The sequence below is a fragment of the Oncorhynchus keta genome, chromosome 33, assembly GCF_023373465.1.
Source record: "Oncorhynchus keta strain PuntledgeMale-10-30-2019 chromosome 33, Oket_V2, whole genome shotgun sequence".
In the NCBI taxonomy this organism is placed as follows: Eukaryota; Metazoa; Chordata; class Actinopteri; order Salmoniformes; family Salmonidae; genus Oncorhynchus; species Oncorhynchus keta.
Genome location: NC_068453.1, coordinates 2,839,206 through 2,856,482, shown reverse-complemented (window position 1 = coordinate 2,856,482; position 17,277 = coordinate 2,839,206). Strand labels below are relative to the sequence as shown.

The following is a 17,277-nucleotide window of genomic DNA, read 5'->3' as shown; positions in this document are numbered from 1 at the left end:
TAATAAAATTTTAAACAGGTAGGTTTCTGTTATATTTTCTTCATGTCTTCTGGTGCACTGTCTCGTTTACTAAACACAAGATGTTCTCAGTCCTGCCCCTCTTTTACATTTCAGGCTGCTAACGTGGTACTGTCAACTCCAGCAATAGTGCCAAAGTCCACCCTGCCTCCCTCTGTCATCAAATCCTGTATCCCCCCTGTCTCCGACCCCAAACCCCCCACCAGGGACCCCCGCCTCAACCGGGCCGGCCCAGGGGCCCTCCAGGCCAAAGAATCAACCAGCCATAAGAAAGAAGGCCATGGTATGGGAGGACCAGCACACACACCAGAGAAACAACTGCCAGAGCGACCCGGCAGGCCTGAGAGGACACGGCCCCCCAAGAAAGAACTTCTAGAAGTGAAAACCAAGTCCAAGTCCCTCTCTCCCATGGCTAAAGGAGTGCTTGGGAAGAGCAAGCACTATGAGGCTGAGAACATGAAGTCGACAGCGGATGCCACGGGCAAGAAAGACCCCAGGCTGAGGAAACATCTCCATGACAAGGCCGACCCGAAAGAAGAGGTGAAAGAGAAGAAGAAATGCACTGATAAGGAGAAAGAGATGGATGAGGCAGTGATGAAGGCATCAGGCAGGGGGAAGATGGCCAACGGCTCAGTCAGCAAACCGGAGCCTGTAGAGAAACCAGAGAACCAGATCAGAGGGAATGCCAGGACCAATGCCAGGAAACGCTCCCGTTCCCCCTCGCTGCACCTGCACTCACCTAAGAGAAAGACTGAGAGGAGGTCCCCCAAGAGGAGAGCAAGGAGCATCTCCCCCTCTCCTCCTTTACACAAACCTGGGAAAGGAGGGAGGCAGTCAGGAGGCAAGCACTCCTCTCACCATGAGGACCCCCAGCACGGGACCACCAGAGAGGAGAGGGTAACCCCCAAGAAGAGCTCGTCTGAGCCCAGAAGAACCAAGAGGCCGGCTGAGGAGAGGCCGGTGGAGGCCAGGGACACGCATTCCTCCCCCCGCACTACCTCAGAGGGCAAGGAGACCAAGGAGAATGCCAAGCGCTGGAGGAGTGGCTGGGAAGAGAACAAACAGTGAGTAGGCTGATATATCCTGTGAACTGTCTGTCTCGCAAATGGACCAATGGGGCTCTGGTCAAAAGTAGTGCACTATGTAGGGAATAGGGTGTTATTAGGAATGCACAGAAGTCTTTATTGGTATGTTCTCAGTCTGCTGTGTACTAGTATATGTTACATCACGTCAGTGTATTCTTATCCTCACCTAATGGTATTTAGTGCCTTGAAAAAGTATTTCTAATTTCTACTTTTTTTCTGTTTCTACTTTATATTCTCTAAAGAAAAATATGCTGAATGTTATCAAATCAAAATAAAATAAAATGTATTTATATAGCCCTTCGTACATCAGCTGATCTCAAAGTGCTGTACAGAAACCCAGCCTAAAACCCCAAACAGCAACCAATGCAGGTGTAGAAGCACGGTGGCTAGGAAAAACTCCCTAGAAAGGCCAAAACCTAGGAAGGAACCTAGAGAGGAACCAGGCTATGTGGGGTGGCCAGTCCTCTTCTGGCTGTGCCGGGTGGAGATTATAACAGAACATGGCCAAGCTGTTCAAATGTTCATAAATGACCAGCATGGTCAAATAATAATAAGGCAGAACAGTTGAAAATGGAGCAGCAGCACGGCCAGGTGGACTGGGGACAGCAAGGGGTCATCATGTCAGGTAGTCCTGAGGCATGGTCCTAGGGCTCAGGTCCTCTGAGAGAGAGAGAGAGAGAGAGAAAGAAAGAGAGAATTAGAGAGAGCACACTTAAATTCCCAAAGGACAACGGATAGGACAGGAGAAGTACTCCAGATATAAAAAACTGATCCTAGACCCCCGACACACAAACTACTGCAGCATAAATACTGGAGGCTGAGACAGGAGGGGTCAGGAGACACTGTGGCCCCATCTGAGGACACCCCCGGACAGGGCCAAACTGGAAGGATATAACCCCACCCACTTTGCCAAAGCACAGCCCCCACACCACTAGAGGGATATCTTTAACCACCAACTTACCATCCTGAGACAAGGCCGAGTATAGACCACAAAGATCTCCGCCACGGCACAACCCAAGGGGGGGAGGGGCTAACCCAGACAGGAAGATCACATCAGTGACTCAACCCACTCAAGTGAAGCACCCCTCCTAGGGACGGTATGAAAGAGCCCCAGTAATCCAGTGACTCAGCCCCTGTAATAGGGTTAGAGGCAGAGAATCCCAGTGGAAAGAGGGGAACCAGCCAGGCAGAGACAGCAAGGGCGGTTCGTTGCTCCAGAGCCTTTCCGTTCACCTTCCCACTCCTGGGCCAGACTACACTCAATCATATGACCCACTGAAGAGATGAGTCTTCAGTAAAGACTTAACCTCTAGCGTCGAGCAATCCCGTATCCGGGAGCGTAATTATAGCCTCAAGCTCATTACCATAACACAACTTTAACTATTAATGAAAATCGCAAATGAAATATATTCACTCGCAAGCTTAGCCTTTTGTTAACAACACTGTCATCTCAGATTTTCAAAATATGCTTTTCAACCATAGCTACACAAGCATTTGTGTAAGAGTATTGATAGCTAGCATAGCATTAAGCCTAGCATTCAGCAGGCAACATTTTCACAAAAACAAGAAAAGCATTCAAATAAAATAATTTACCTTTGAAGAACTTTGGATGTTTTCAATGAGGAGACTCTCAGTTAGATAGCAAATGTTCATTTTGTCCAAAAATATTATTTGTGTAGGAGAAATCGCTCCGTTTTGTTCATCACGTTTGGCTAAGAAAGAAAATCTGAAAATGCAGTCTCTACAACGCCAATTTTTTTACCAACTGAACTCCATAATATCGACAAACATGGCAAACGTTGTTTAGAATCAATTACTCAGTGTTTTTCACATATCTATTCGATGATAAATCATTCGTGGCAGCTGTGGGAAAAAGCTGTCCTTGAAACGGTATGATATGTTCTTCAAAAGAGAGATCAGGGTCCAGAGTAACGCCGAGGTCCTTCAGTTTTATTTGAGACGACTGTACAACCATTAAGATTAATTGTCAAATTCAACAGAAGATCTCTTTGTTTCTTGGGACCTGTCTAAAATCATGACAAGAAGTTTGATTTATCACTGTGTTCTCTGGGGAATGATGCTTTTTAGGTGCGACAGTATCTCGGATTGTTCTTATCTTCCTCAATTAGACAAGCATCTCTGTTTTGTCCGAGTTTAAAAGTAGGAAGTTTGCAGCCATCCACTTCCTTGTGTCTGAAACACATGCTTCTAGCGAGGGCAATTTTGGGGCTTCACCATGTTTCATTGAAATGTACAGCTGTGTGTCATCCGCATAGCAGTGAAAGTTAACGTTATGTTTTCGAATGACATCCCCAAGAGGTAAAATATATAGTGAAAACAATAGTGGTCCTAAAACTGAACCCTGAGGAACACCGACATTTACAGTTGATTTGTCAGAGGACAAACCATTCACAGAGACAAACTGATATCTTTCAGACAGATAAGATCTAAACCAGGCAAGAACTTGTGATTGTGTAGACCCAGGTGAACAAATAACACAACAATTGCGTATTTATTTAATCAATAAAGTTATGCGACATCCAATTCCCCAGTGTGAAAAAGTAGTTGCCCCCTTGCACTCAATAACTGGTTGTGCCACCTTTAGCTGCAATGACTGCAACCAAATGCATCTTGTAGTTGTTGATCAGTCTCTCACATCGCTGTGGAGGAATTTTGGCCCACTCTTGCATGCGGAACTGCTTTAACTCAGCGACATTTGTGAGTTTAAGTATGAACTGCTCGTTTCAAGTCCTGCCACATCTCAATTGGGAATAGATTCCAAAGCTTGTAATTTGTTGCTTATTAACCATTTTCATGTAGACCTAACCTAATTAGGTTTTGGTTAAAGGTCTAACATTCGGTATCAAAAATATGCAAAAATAGATAATTATAAAGGGGCGAATACTTTTTCATGGCACTATCTGCCTCTGAACCTCAGACACACATAGTCAGCTTGTTATCTGGTGGTGTTAGTTAGGGTGTGTACCTGTATAATCTGGGACACGGTTTGTTCTCACTCCTAACCACTGCATGTCTGCATATCTGTGTATTTTTGTACTCACAAGACTGAGGCAACTGAGGGGTGGTTCCTCAGACAGATTGGGCCTAGTCCTGGACTAAAGAGAATCTGTGGTCGGGAAACTGCCCACGTGTATTTGAAAGTTGTCAAATAAATTAACTAATTCCTTCATCAGTCTGAAGTTGTCGTCAGAGGAGGCTCATGGGAAGGGGGCAGGTCCTCCACAGAGACGGCCGTCATACTCCAGCAGCAAGAGACCTACCACCCCCAAACAGCATCGCCTTAGTGTCGACGCAAACCTGCAGATCCCAGAGGTGCTTCACTCTGCCAGCAAGAGAGACCTGCTCAAAAAGGTACGCACACAAAAAAACATTGGCCTATCTCCTCAGCTTTTCCTCCCCACAATTTGAGTAGGTAGTAGATGCCGCATTTTAATTGTAAAGTATACAAAGGAGAATTGCTCAAAGGGTATGCCTTAACACAGGTGCTTCTTAAAACCTGTTATGGATCATGTGCATTTTCGCAGCTTTTTGTTAAAAATCGCGCTACATTTCAGTGTCCTGCTACTCATGCCAGGAATATAGTATATGCATATGATTAGTATGTGTGGATAGAAAACACTCAGACGTTTCTAAAACTGGTTAAATCACGGCTGTGACTATAACAGAACGTGTATTTCATTAAAAAGCGCAGGAAAATCTGATCACTGAAAATGGGAAAATATAGCCATGCGCCACTTGAACCTATTGTTGAATGGGAACCACATTAAATGGGGCCGAGGTTGCAATACCTACAGCTTCCACACGATGTCAACACTCTTGTCATTTGTCTAGGATTTGTTTCTTGGTCAAACGGACACTAGGTAGCGCATTTCTTCCGGTCTCCGACAGGACGTTTTGGTTGAGAAATATTTGGACATGATATCAGGACGTGGAGCTATTGAATATACATCGCCCCGTGATCATTTTGATAGATTATTAACGTTTACTAATACCTAAAGTTGCATTACAAAAGTATTTCGAAGTGTTTTGTGAAAGTTTATCGTCAACTTTTTTAATTTTAAAAAATGACGTTGCGTTATCAAACTCAGTTTTTTCCTTGATTACAGTCTTCATAGATCGATATCTAGGCTATATATGGACCGATTTAATCGAAAAAAAATACCCAATAGTGATGTTTATGGGACATCTAGGAGTGCCTTGAAATTTCCGCTGATTTGATCCCGACAGCGGAACCCACTCCCTAAAAAGTTAAATGGCACCCTATTACCTTAACGGGATTGATATGACAACAGCCAGTGAAAGTGCAGAGCGCCAAATTCAAACAACAGAAATCTCGTAGTTAAAATTCCTCAAACATAGATTTATTTTACACCATTTTAAAGGTAATCTTGTTGTTAATCCCACCAAAGTGTCAGATTTCAAATAGGCTTTACAGCGAAAGCACCACAAACGATTGATTATGTTAGGTCAGAGCCAAGCCACAGAAAAACAGCCATTTTTCCAGCCAAAGAGAAGAGTCACAAAAAGCACAAATAGATATAAAATTAATCACTTACCTTTGATCTTCATCAGATGACACTTATAGGACATCATGTTACACAATACATGTATGTTTTGTTCGATGAAGTGCATATTTATATTTAAAAAATCTCAGTATACATTGGCGCGTTATGTTCACTAGTTCCAAAAACATCCGGTGATATTGCAGAGAGCCACATCATTTTACAGAAATACTCATTATACATGTCGATGAAAATACAATTGTTAGACATGGACATATAGATACACTTCTCCTTAAGATTGGCCCTGAATGTATACAATTTATACACTCCCTATTATGTGCGACTGTGATTAATACATCGTTTATAGAATTTCTTATATTAGGGATCTGCTTTCCATTTAGTAATATGTACTATAGCTGAGGAATTTTTAATTAAAGAGTAAGTGTGAATGTATATCCCTATGTAAATGCATATCCTGATTTGAACTGTACTAATCTGTTAGAACATTTGATAAAATTACTAAATCCGTATATTTAACCACAATATTGAATTTAACATGGGGTATTGTGGGAAATTGACTTTCTAACTTGATTGATGAGTATTGAGTAAGGTCCATAATAAAAATGGGGAACGCAATACAATCTGAACATTCCCCACCGGATGAGGCCGTTATTACCTTATTCTCCCGTGTCCAATTGAATAATTACTGTTTCAGAGTGACAAGTATATTAATAAGGATAATAGAATTAGTTGAGCCCAATTTGAAATCTCAAAAGTATATTCCTATTTAAACTTACCCCAGGAGGCAGATAACTGCTCATTTTTATTATTTAAATTGAGGATTCCAAATTTTGTTGATACATAGCTAAAGTTTTTGGTAAATAAATACTTTATAGGATTTAATACGATAAGAGGTAGGTAGGCGGTAGAGAAGGTGTTAAAAACAATTAATGCAACCGCTGTGTCAGATTTCAAAAAAGCTTTACGGAAAAAGCAAACCATGCAATAATGTGAGTACAGCTTTCAGACAACAAAGCAGCCAAAAAGATATCTGCCATATTGGGTAGTCAACATTAGTCATAAATAGCATTATAAATATTCACTTACCTTTGATGGTCTTCATCAGAATGCACTCACAGGAATACCAGTTCCACAATAAATGTTTGATTTGTTCGATAATGTCCATCAATTTTGTCCAAAGAGCTACTTTTGTTAGCACGTTTGTTAAACAAATCCAAAGTCATGAAGCACGTTCCCTATTTGCAGACTAAATGTCAAAAAGTTCCGTTACTGTCTGTAGAAACATGTCAAACGATGTATATAATCAATCTTTAGGATGTTTTTAACATAAAACTTCAATAATATTCCAACCAGAGAATTCCTTTGTCTTCAAAAAAGCAAAGGAACGCCGCTACCTCATGTGAAATGCTCGTGACTGCTGGGACCTCACATTTTGTAATTCAAACAAAAAAAATAATACTTGAGGTGCACTTTCAAGATGTTTGTTTTTTTTTGGTTTTTTGCCATTTGAGTTATGTTATATCACAGACATAATTATTTGGTTGACAGCAATGTTCATTAACCTGCTTCCTGCAATGTCTTAAAAGTATCTGCCCTGTCCCTACTTTCAAGATGTTTGTTTTTTTGGCTGCTGGCTCTCACTCCCTACTTCGCTGCTGGCTCTCACTCCCACCCCCCTTTGCGCATGACGTGAAGGGAGAGATGCAATTCTGATAAGCGACAGCATACTGACATGACAGTTGAGCTACATTTTGAAATAGTAATTGCGAGCAAGACCGTTTCTAAAACAAACTACTGTTGCTGTTTTCAAAAGGAGGTGTCTCTGCTTAATGTGAGTAGCAATTATTTCTTAACTGTCAATAAAGGACATAACACCACTTTGCAAACCGTGTAGTTGATGATATGGAGCGATCCATTTGTGTTGAATTGGCCTACATCGAGTAGCCTATATAGGCCTACCTATGGAACGTTTTTATAGGATTACATTTACTGTTAGATCAATTGCATTGCCATCAAGCAATAAAGTTAGCAATTTAGATCATGTGTTTTGAGTTTCCACTTCCTCAGTTGGTAAATCATGTAGCATAGGCCCTACAGGTAGCATTCGGCCAGGGAACTAGATTCAGCCACTGGACAATTTTTGTCGAAACTAACTGAAAATAATTTGAATAATTTGTACACTGCCAATTGACAACAACTAAGCCCCAAAATAGATTGTATTGTAAAATAACGATTTCATACCTTGATTACATTTGTTTTGTGGGAATACATATTTCCTAAATAAAAATGTGTTTTTAGCTGAATCCCTGATGATTTTAGTATTTTTGTCCAAAATGCATGCAAGCAAAATCATTTCTAAAGAGCCCAAAATATCTGATTGTTCTGGATCCCATTTAGACACGTTGCACATCAAAATATCCAGCATTCCCTGAACCTGTTCGATGAAAAGGTAGCCGTTTCATCGGTCTTACTTGGCACTGGAGAAAAGTCTGTCTAGAACCCTCCCGCTTAATGACCTTAAAGTATAGCCATTTGATACCTGAATGAGGGAATAACTTTATTAGACTTTTTGGTTGTAGGCTAATGTATGTTATAGAACAGAGTTGGCAACTTTTGGGCTCAAGGGCCACATTGGGCTTTTCAAACCACATGAACGGTCACATGCTATATACTTGGCACAACATTTGAAGCCTGTGTTCACCTTGACACAACTACTGGTGTACTGTAGCTGTACATATGCTGCTAGAATGGTTCTGCAATCTTGTCACTGTACCAGCTCTACCCTAATAAAGTACAATCAGACTCAAAGCCACAAAGTGAAAAAAGGTTTAACTGGAGACGTGTATTAATAGGCATATATGACGGATACAGCACTGTTAAAAAAAAGATCCCCATTAAGTACAATCTGAATAACACAAATATGAGCAAAAAGTATATAATTTCAGTTCCTATTGAATAGCCTTTGACAGCATATAATCACCTCCACTCAAATAATCTCAGCCAAATAACGTACAATCTGAGCCATTGTAGTAAGTGTTCAATGTCAAATGAATGGGGGCAAGGGCAGTGTCCAAGTGCATCACTGGATAGTGCTGTAGTTCTCACATACTTTGTCTTGTAGTCTTTTTTTTAGGTTTAGGGAGCCATCTGTTGTGACTTTTGTCAGTTTGCTCCACGGTAGAAACATTTTTTTCAAGCAGACACACACTGCTGTGTATGTCCGAGCCTCTGGGTTGTCCAATCATCGATTCCATTGCAAGAAGATCCTCTGTTATTTCAAAGTTATCATTCATTCCTCTGACAAAACTTTAACATTCAGCGGTGTCTTTGTCAGTTCTCTCATCCAGTGCGATAGAAAAAAGATTGAAGCCCTCAGTTTTCTTTTTTTAAAGGTAAGCGCCTCACCTATTACTTAAACACGCCGGTGATGGATTGGTGTGATAAGCACATTTTCTACACTATCCGGACAAAGTATGTCAGCAGTTTTCACCATAGTCTCAAACTTCTCTTCGCTGAAAGGCTTTCTTTGCGGTGCAATTTTATGTGCCCCTATGTAAAACTTGCCTTATTTACTGATTCTTGAGTAGAGGACAGTTTGGTAAAAATATTTTGTTGGGCTTGCACATTGAGGCCTCGCTTGCGTTTTACTTGGAGGACAGATTGCTAGTGTAGTTATTAGCATGCTGGCAATGTAATTTTTTTTTACTGAGGTTGTATTCCTTCAAAACGGCTATACTTGCTTGGCATATCAGACTGCTTTCTGTCCCACAAGTGGAAAAGTATTTTTGTTTCCACTGTTCTCTTTTGACTCACCAATTTTTCATATCAATGTAGATTTGAATTGAGAGCGTAAGCACCGAGTGACTGTGAATGACTGAATGTTCACCTAATCCCAGCAGCTGCAAGGCTACAGGACCATCTATCTGAGTTTTTGTATAGCACGGAAGAAGTACATTTTAGGCCAGAAAACGCAATTGAAATAAAAATACATGTTCATTTTTAAAATGCACCGGCCGCATTGAAGTGCTTGTAATTTGTCCCCTTCTTATAGCATATTACCTCCAAGAGAGCTACTGGGTGTATAGAATAGGGTTTCCGTTAGCTGGAAATTGCTAGCTTTTGCCCGTAAAGAAATTGTTTCTGATTAATTGGCTGGGAGAAAAAACAATGGTAGGCAGGCTATTAGCGTGTTACCAACCACTTTACAATGCGAGCTGGAGGCAGGGTGTATTTTGAAAACATATTTTACTATATATTATGAGGTATGTCTTACCTTGCTTGAAAATCCAACCATAGAAAGGTGCAGGCAAATATTTTAGAAAGAATGTATATGCAGTGCTTGAGTTTCAAGTTAGGGGAAGCAAACAAATTATTGTACCTTTTCTACCGATCTGCATGTCAGTTATGGTTTTCATTGAAACGTTTCATTTCAATAACATTTTTGTTTCTCAAAATCATTGTCAATGGTTAATCATAAATCTTTGTTAAAATTCCACTAATGCGAGAGCACCTTTCTTTGCCATATGGACACACTGATATACCATGATTATTGGCATCTGAATGGCCTAAATGAGCGCATGGAACTCAGATGGCTAATGCAGCCGTTGGCCATTATCAACTAAGTAAAAGTAGCCTACATAAAGCCGTCAAATAAATAAATGCAAAATATACTGAGGAAAATTTCACTTTCAATCACATTTATCTCTACTCAGCCTGTTTGATTCCCTTTCTATCTGTCTTGACTTGAGTTATCGCTAGTGAAGTTCAACATTGTGTCAACTGGATCTGTCCTGTAGCTATCTCTTGCGAGCTTGCAACATTTTATTAACCAGCCTTATTCTGGTCCCAGAGTTTCCCATGCCATTGAGCACTGGACCGACATCTGTTTTTGTGCAAGGGAAATATGTATTTTATGACAGTCCCATTCGATATATGTGATCATTAGATTATATTTTACTCTTTCACACAGGGATTTGGTGGTTATCGGGGAGATTTTTCGGAAGATTTTTCAAATAGACCTACTGTGAGGAACTATTGGGCCATTCGCAATGGCTGTAAAAAATAAAATAATAAGATTTTGTTGACTTACTGTGTGAGATGAAGAAAATATTACTGAAAAGCGTATTAGTGGTGAACATGATGAACAGAAATCAAACATCCCAAATGGGCACTAACCTAGAATTGCGCACAGCAGGCCAGCTAGGCTACTTCTATGCTTGCTCAGGTGTGTGTGCTCCCTCAACATTAACATGACAGAGAAACTTAACCCATGCTCATTGCTCATATGGAGCACTCCAAACAAGACAATTAAGACATTTACGACTCATAAATTATTATGAAATAAATCCAAACTTGTTTCTCAAGTGTAGAAGGTTGTGAACTCGGCAAACAACGTTTCCACTCTGAGAATGAGAACGGTAAATGACTGTAGGCCTAATTTATTAAGTGACAAAATGTATGTAGCCAAATGACCGGGATTAACAGTTCCGGTACATTTACTACTGGTGACAAATGTAATAAGGATTTATTTAAAAAATGTTAATGAAAATAAAAACGATCAAAGAGCAAACAATTCACATGAAACAGTGAACCCACAAGAATTGTCGAGACAACTGAGTGGATGCATTCTGGACAAACCCCTTCCCTTTTCAACATTTTAAAATAATTTTTAAGACTTATCTTCACACATTTTAGATGCTTTTCACTGACAGCCGCAACTCAAATCAGCTCGGCATTTTGCCATGCGTGCTGTGCTGTCTAATGACACTTCCTCATGACGTTTCTTTCATGTTTAATTGGTTGTCCAGAAGCCAAATGCATAATCCTAGTCATATTAGCAACCCTTCATCCTAGTTGTTGCATCTTTAGAGTAACCTCAAATTTAGAAATAGGGTGTTTACTGCTGTCATACTGCTTGCATCAGGTGCGCTGTTAATGTTTTCCCTTTTTCCTGTGAATTGCAGTTTGCCATTTTTTTTGTTGTTAAGATGAATTACCAGAAGTGCAATTTGTGTCATTCTGAGCAGCGTTGGTGGATGCTCTAATGAGTAACACACCCAATGCAGATGTGTCTGGTACATTTCTCCCATGGCCGCTATATTGAAATCTTTCCGGTCACGTTGTCCAGGGCAACATTTCCTAAAGGAAATGCTGGTGTAGACTTTTGTTCCAGCTCTACTCTCACGTCAGATTCTACAAATCAACTGCTCAACAGGACCTTGTTATGCTGACTCGGGTGTGTTTTAAGCAGTGCTGATCAAAAGCCTGCACACCCAATGACCTAGCTCTCCAGATGGAGAGTTGACCACGTGTTTTATACAGTAACTGTGCTGTATATTTGACTAACTTCTGATGGGCAGGTCGGACGGAAGCGTCCGAACATCTGGTGAAATTGCAGAGCGCCAAATTAAAAATACAGAAGTAGTCAAATTGAACATTCATAAAAATACAAGTGTTATCCACTTACCTTTTGATCTTCATATGGTTGCAGTCACGAGTCCCTGTTACACAAATGTTTGTTTTGTTTGATAAAGTCCCTCTTTATGTCACAAAAACACTTTTTGGGGGGCTCGTTTTGTTCAGTAATCCACTGGCCTAAAGGCGGTCAATACATGCAGACGAATACATCCTAATAGTACCGGTGAAGTTCGTCGAAACATGTCAAACAATGTTTATAATTAATCCTCAGGTTGTCTATTGTCTAAATAATTGATAATATTTCAACCGGACAATAGCGTCTTCAATAGAAAGGAAAAACAACGAATGGCGCGCAATCGGTCACGCGCGCAAACTAGCTCTGGTTCATTCTAGAGTCCACTGAAAGAATGGTCTCATTCTTCCTCATTTTCAGAATACAAGCCTGAAACCATGTCTAAATACTGTTGACATCTAGTGAAAGCTATAGGAACTGCAATCTGGGTCATAACCATTTAGAAACTGTATAGGCATTCAATAGAAAAAACCCACATCAAAAATATCCCACTTCCTAGATGGATTTTCCTCGGTTTTTCGCCAGCCATATCAGTTCTGTTATACTCGCAGACGTTATTTTTAACAGTTTTGGAAACTTTTGTGTTTTCTATGCAATACTACCATGCATATCCCATCTTCTGGGCCTGAGTAACAGGGAGTTTACATTGGGCACCTCATTCATCCAAAATACTCCCCCTACCCAAGAGGTTAAGGCATTTTTTTCGCTGTAATATTGTTATGGTATTGAGTGTTATTATACCAAGCTGGTATTGGTATGAAGCCACAATTCTGATACTTCATTTGTGATCTAGTTATTGATTAGCTCATCGGGTTAGCCTAAACCAATGCAGATGGGCAACCCGACCCCATGCTTCAGCCATCTATAGCCAAGCCACTATGCTGCTACAGGAGAATGCTCATTGCTAAAATGGTACACCTGCCCAATAATGAGCAATATAGGCCTTTGAAAGAGCCAACATGCACTCATTTCTGGAGAGGAATCTTAGCAGGGGTGTGGTACGTGCACACTTCAACATTTGTATTAAATTGGGGGAAAGTGAACTTAATCTACTAGATAACTTGATCTTCTTCTTCCCTTTCTCCCCTTAGGCCAGTAAGCATCTGGAGAATGGAGAGATCAGCCATGATGACTTCCTGAATGTGGCTCACCAGATCAAGCAGCTGTTCCAGTACCAGGAAGAGAAGCAGCGAGGAGACTCCTGGGAGGGCTCCAGTGAGGATGGCCACGGACACGCCCACCCACACCACCTCCCACCAACCAGGAAGAAGCCCCTGCTGGCCACACCCACAGGGGGAGTGTCCTCCGGGGCGGACTTGTCCGACGCAGAGCTCACCTACTATGAACACAAGTCCAAGCTGAGGAGGACCCAGGTGATGTTGTGGCAGCAGGAGCAAGGAGGGGAGGGTTGGGACGGAGAGGAAAGCCAGGAGGAGGTAGAGGGGGTGCTGGGGAGGGCCGGGGAGGGCCCTGGGGGTGCCAAGACTGAGGTTAACAGGGAGACTAACGCCCTTCCTTCAGGGATGAAGTTCACCAGGCTTCCTAAGGACAGGCTGAAGGAGGTAGAGGAGGAGCAGCCCACCCCAGCAGCCATCATCCAGGAGTACAGCCACGGGAACGAGTTCCCCAGGCTCAAGTCTCTGCCAGGGCTACGCTTCAGGAGGATACAAGACCCCAGGGAGTCCACCGCCACTGACAGACTCAAAGGCAAGTGGAGTTTCATGGCTAATGATGGGACTAATTTATGAATAGATTTTGTTATACGCACACATGGTTGGACACCCAAGCCAAGGGAATATATTATGAATCAGAAGTATGTCTGTAAATGCAGTGCTTTATGACTTAGTTTGATTACTATCCGATGATAAATGGTTCCTGTTCTCATTTAGTAATTGTTTTTATTTCTTAGCTGGTGAAAGAGAGCGAAACTCCCCCCTCAGTGAGCGGCTGCCCAATCACAGACCACCGTACGATGATAGGGAGGAGCCTAAGAGCGGCTACAATGCCCCTCCCAGGCGGTACGGAGGAGGTCCGCTGTCTGAAGACCATGCTGTCAAACCTCCGTACCCCCGTTACGATGACCCTCGCAAACATGACCGCATCCCCCCCAAACCCCCCAGCGGCCCGGTGCTCCAGAACTCAGTCAGCCTGGCACTGGACGGCCCCATTAGGAAGTCCCCGGTTCCTTTACCGGTACTAGCATACGAGCGGGAGCGCCTGTCCCCGTTACAGCAGATGGACGCGGCAGAGATGAGCCCTGTCCCGCGCTTTGAGAGCCCCAACAGCGAGCACTCGTGTGACGAAGGGCCCCTGGACACCGCCCCTCTACCCAGACCCCACCACCCAGGAGGACCCCCCCGTGGGCCCGTGCTCTCCTCAGTACGCAGCAAACATGTTGAGTCTCCAGGACACACCCCTCCTCACACCGCAGATGGCCCCCAGAGATACGACGGTGGTCCCAAAGGAGGACCACCTTCGCCACGCTATGATGGACCCCACAAGGGCACTCAGTCTGGGTACGACGGGCCAGGTCACATTGGTCAGCCTGGCAGGCCTCACCCTGGGGGCCGTTACGAGGGCGTCCAGGGGCCCGGTAGGTACGATGGACCAGGGTGCTCCTCACACGGCCCATCAAGGTATGATGGGCCCTACCCTCAGGGCCCCGGCAGGTTCGACGGCCCCGCTCTACATAAAGGACCAGAGAAGTTTGACGGACCAGGAAGATACGACGGCCCCTCCATGCCTCACGTTCCAATGAGAGGGGACCCACAAGGCATTGGGGGAAGGTTTGACGGCGGCCCGCCGCCTCCACAGCAAGGTAGGCTATCGGGGCGATATGACGGTAGATTTGACGGACAGGGCCCTGGGCCAATGCGTTTTGACGGCCCCATGCAGTCCAACCGCTTCGATGGTCCAATGAACTTCAACAGCTCCCACATGCAGCCCGGCCCTGGAAGGTTCGAAGGACTAATGAGGTTCCAGCAAGGCCCCATGAGATTTGACGGCGCTCCCAACCAGCCAGGCCCGATGCGTTTCGATGGCCCAGGGAACCCCTCCACCCCAATGGGCCAGCCCGGCCCCATGCGCTACGACTCTCTGCCCCCCCAGGGTATGCCCCCGCGCTTTGACTGCCCCTCCGGCCAGCAGGTGTCTCCCAGGTACCACACCACTCCCAACCTGCAGCCCCCGCTGCGACCACTAGGGACACCCATGTACGACCCAGTCAACCCTGGAGGCCCCCAGCAGTTCCAGACGTTCCCAGTGCAACAGAACGTGGTGGGCCAACAGGGGGCTAATTTCACGGTGTCTCCCGTCCCTGTGTCCCAGGCTGGGTTCAACAACTCCTACGTCAGACCTCCGTTCTACACCCCTGGTGTGCCTCTGCCACCGGCAGGGAACATGCAGCAGCCGGTGAGAACCTCTTCGATTTAGGACATAGGGCATGAGTCCCAAATGTCACTCTATTCCCTGTTTATTGCACCACTTTTGACCTGGGTGATATTTGGGATGTACACCACATAGTGATTATCAGAAAGGTCGAGAAGGTTGAAAAGTACAATAGACTTGAATGATTTCATCAATTGAGAAGGTTTCATATTTGTGTTTGTACGTGCACGTATGTGTGTATCGTTTGGTGTCTTTGTGTGGTTAGTGTTTTATTAGGCTCACACTTTTATGCACTAATGCTACTCTGTCACTATAGTCAACACATAGCTATCGCAACGCACAGTACTGCTCTAACCTAAACCGCATTCAATCATACAGTCACTTTTACGCCATCACATTCATACACTTTAACTATCCTGCTTATGGGTCGTTCTATAGATAATGGGGCCAATGGGTGACATTGGGATACAAATTTCAGTTTGAAACTAAAAAAAATCAACAACAAAAATCATATGCAAATTAGCCCTTTACTTCACTTATACAACAAGATAGGATTATGCATCCTTGATTTTGACTTGCCAGTGTCTGTATGCACCCTGCTTGAAGCACAATTGTAATTTTAAAGGACCTCAATGTTATACAATTGTATAATTTATGGAAATGTTCATATCTAGGCCTAATATAGAACCCCCCCCAAAAGCATGCAAAAAGTGTCAGTAGACCATTACCATTTTAAGAATAAATGTTTAGGGATTGCCAATGCATTGATATTATAATTATTACATTTTAAAATATGTGAGAATGTGCACATTGCCTGGTTAAGTAGATTGGACGCAACATTGAATGTCATCCTCATAATAAGCGCACATGGATTTACTGCAACAAGTAGCGCAGCACCCTTTAGCGGGAAACAAACTGATGTGAACACATCTGTCACAAAAACTGCTAAATGAAATCACAGATAATTATAAGGGAGTAGGAGTACATAAATTGACTACAATAATTACTATAACTTTTAAACCGCCAAACTGAGGAAATGTCTGATTTTAGAAAGGTAGGCCTATTCCATTACTTGAATTTCTGAGATACTTCAAATCCAATTTTATTTGTCACATGCGCCGACTAAAACAGGTGTCGACCCTTACAGTGAAATGCTTACTTACAAGCCCTGAACCAACAATGCAGTTTTAAGAAAAAATACCCCCAAAAAATAAGAAATAAAAGTAACAAATAAAAATAACAATAGCGAGGCTATATACAGGGGATACCGGTACAGAGTCGATGTGCGGAGGCACCGGTTAGTCGAGGTAATATGTACATGCATGTAGAGTTGTTTAAGTGACTATGCATAGATAATAAACCCGAGTGTCAGGAGCGTAAAGGGGTGGGGGGGGTGCAATGCAAATAGTCTGGGTAGCCATTTGAGTAGATGTTCAGTAGTCTTATGGCTTGGGGAGGTGGAAGCTGTTTAGAAGCCTCTTGGACCTAGACTTGGCCCTCCGGTACCAGTTGCCGTGCGGTAGCAGAGAGGACGGTATGACCAGGGTGGCTAGAGTCTTTGACAATTTTTAGGGCCTTCCTCTGACACCGCCTGGTATATTTGTCCTGGTTGGCAGGAAGCTTGGCCCCAGTGATGTATTCGGCCGTATGCACTACCCTCTGTAGTGCCTTGCGGTCGGAGGCCGTGCAGTTGCCATACCAGGCAGTGATGCAACCCGTTAGGATGCTCTCAATGGTGCAGCTGTAGAACTGT

At 43.2% G+C, this 17,277-nt stretch overlaps 1 protein-coding gene across 2 annotated transcripts in view; it reads left to right on the top strand.

Moving 5' to 3' along the window:
• pcf11 (PCF11 cleavage and polyadenylation factor subunit) overlaps nucleotides 1-17,277 on the top strand; it is a 32,651-nt gene that overhangs the window by 4,122 nt on the left and 11,252 nt on the right. The window contains exons 5-8 of one of the 2 annotated variants that reach the window (XM_035748370.2): nucleotides 91-1,082; nucleotides 4,298-4,475; nucleotides 13,229-13,844; nucleotides 14,047-15,548. In XM_035748370.2, the coding sequence (XP_035604263.1) occupies nucleotides 91-1,082; nucleotides 4,298-4,475; nucleotides 13,229-13,844; nucleotides 14,047-15,548 (3,288 nt within the window). The remainder of the gene's footprint in view (nucleotides 1-90; nucleotides 1,083-4,297; nucleotides 4,476-13,228; nucleotides 13,845-14,046; nucleotides 15,549-17,277) is intronic. The other variant, XM_035748372.2, reaches the window with a different exon arrangement.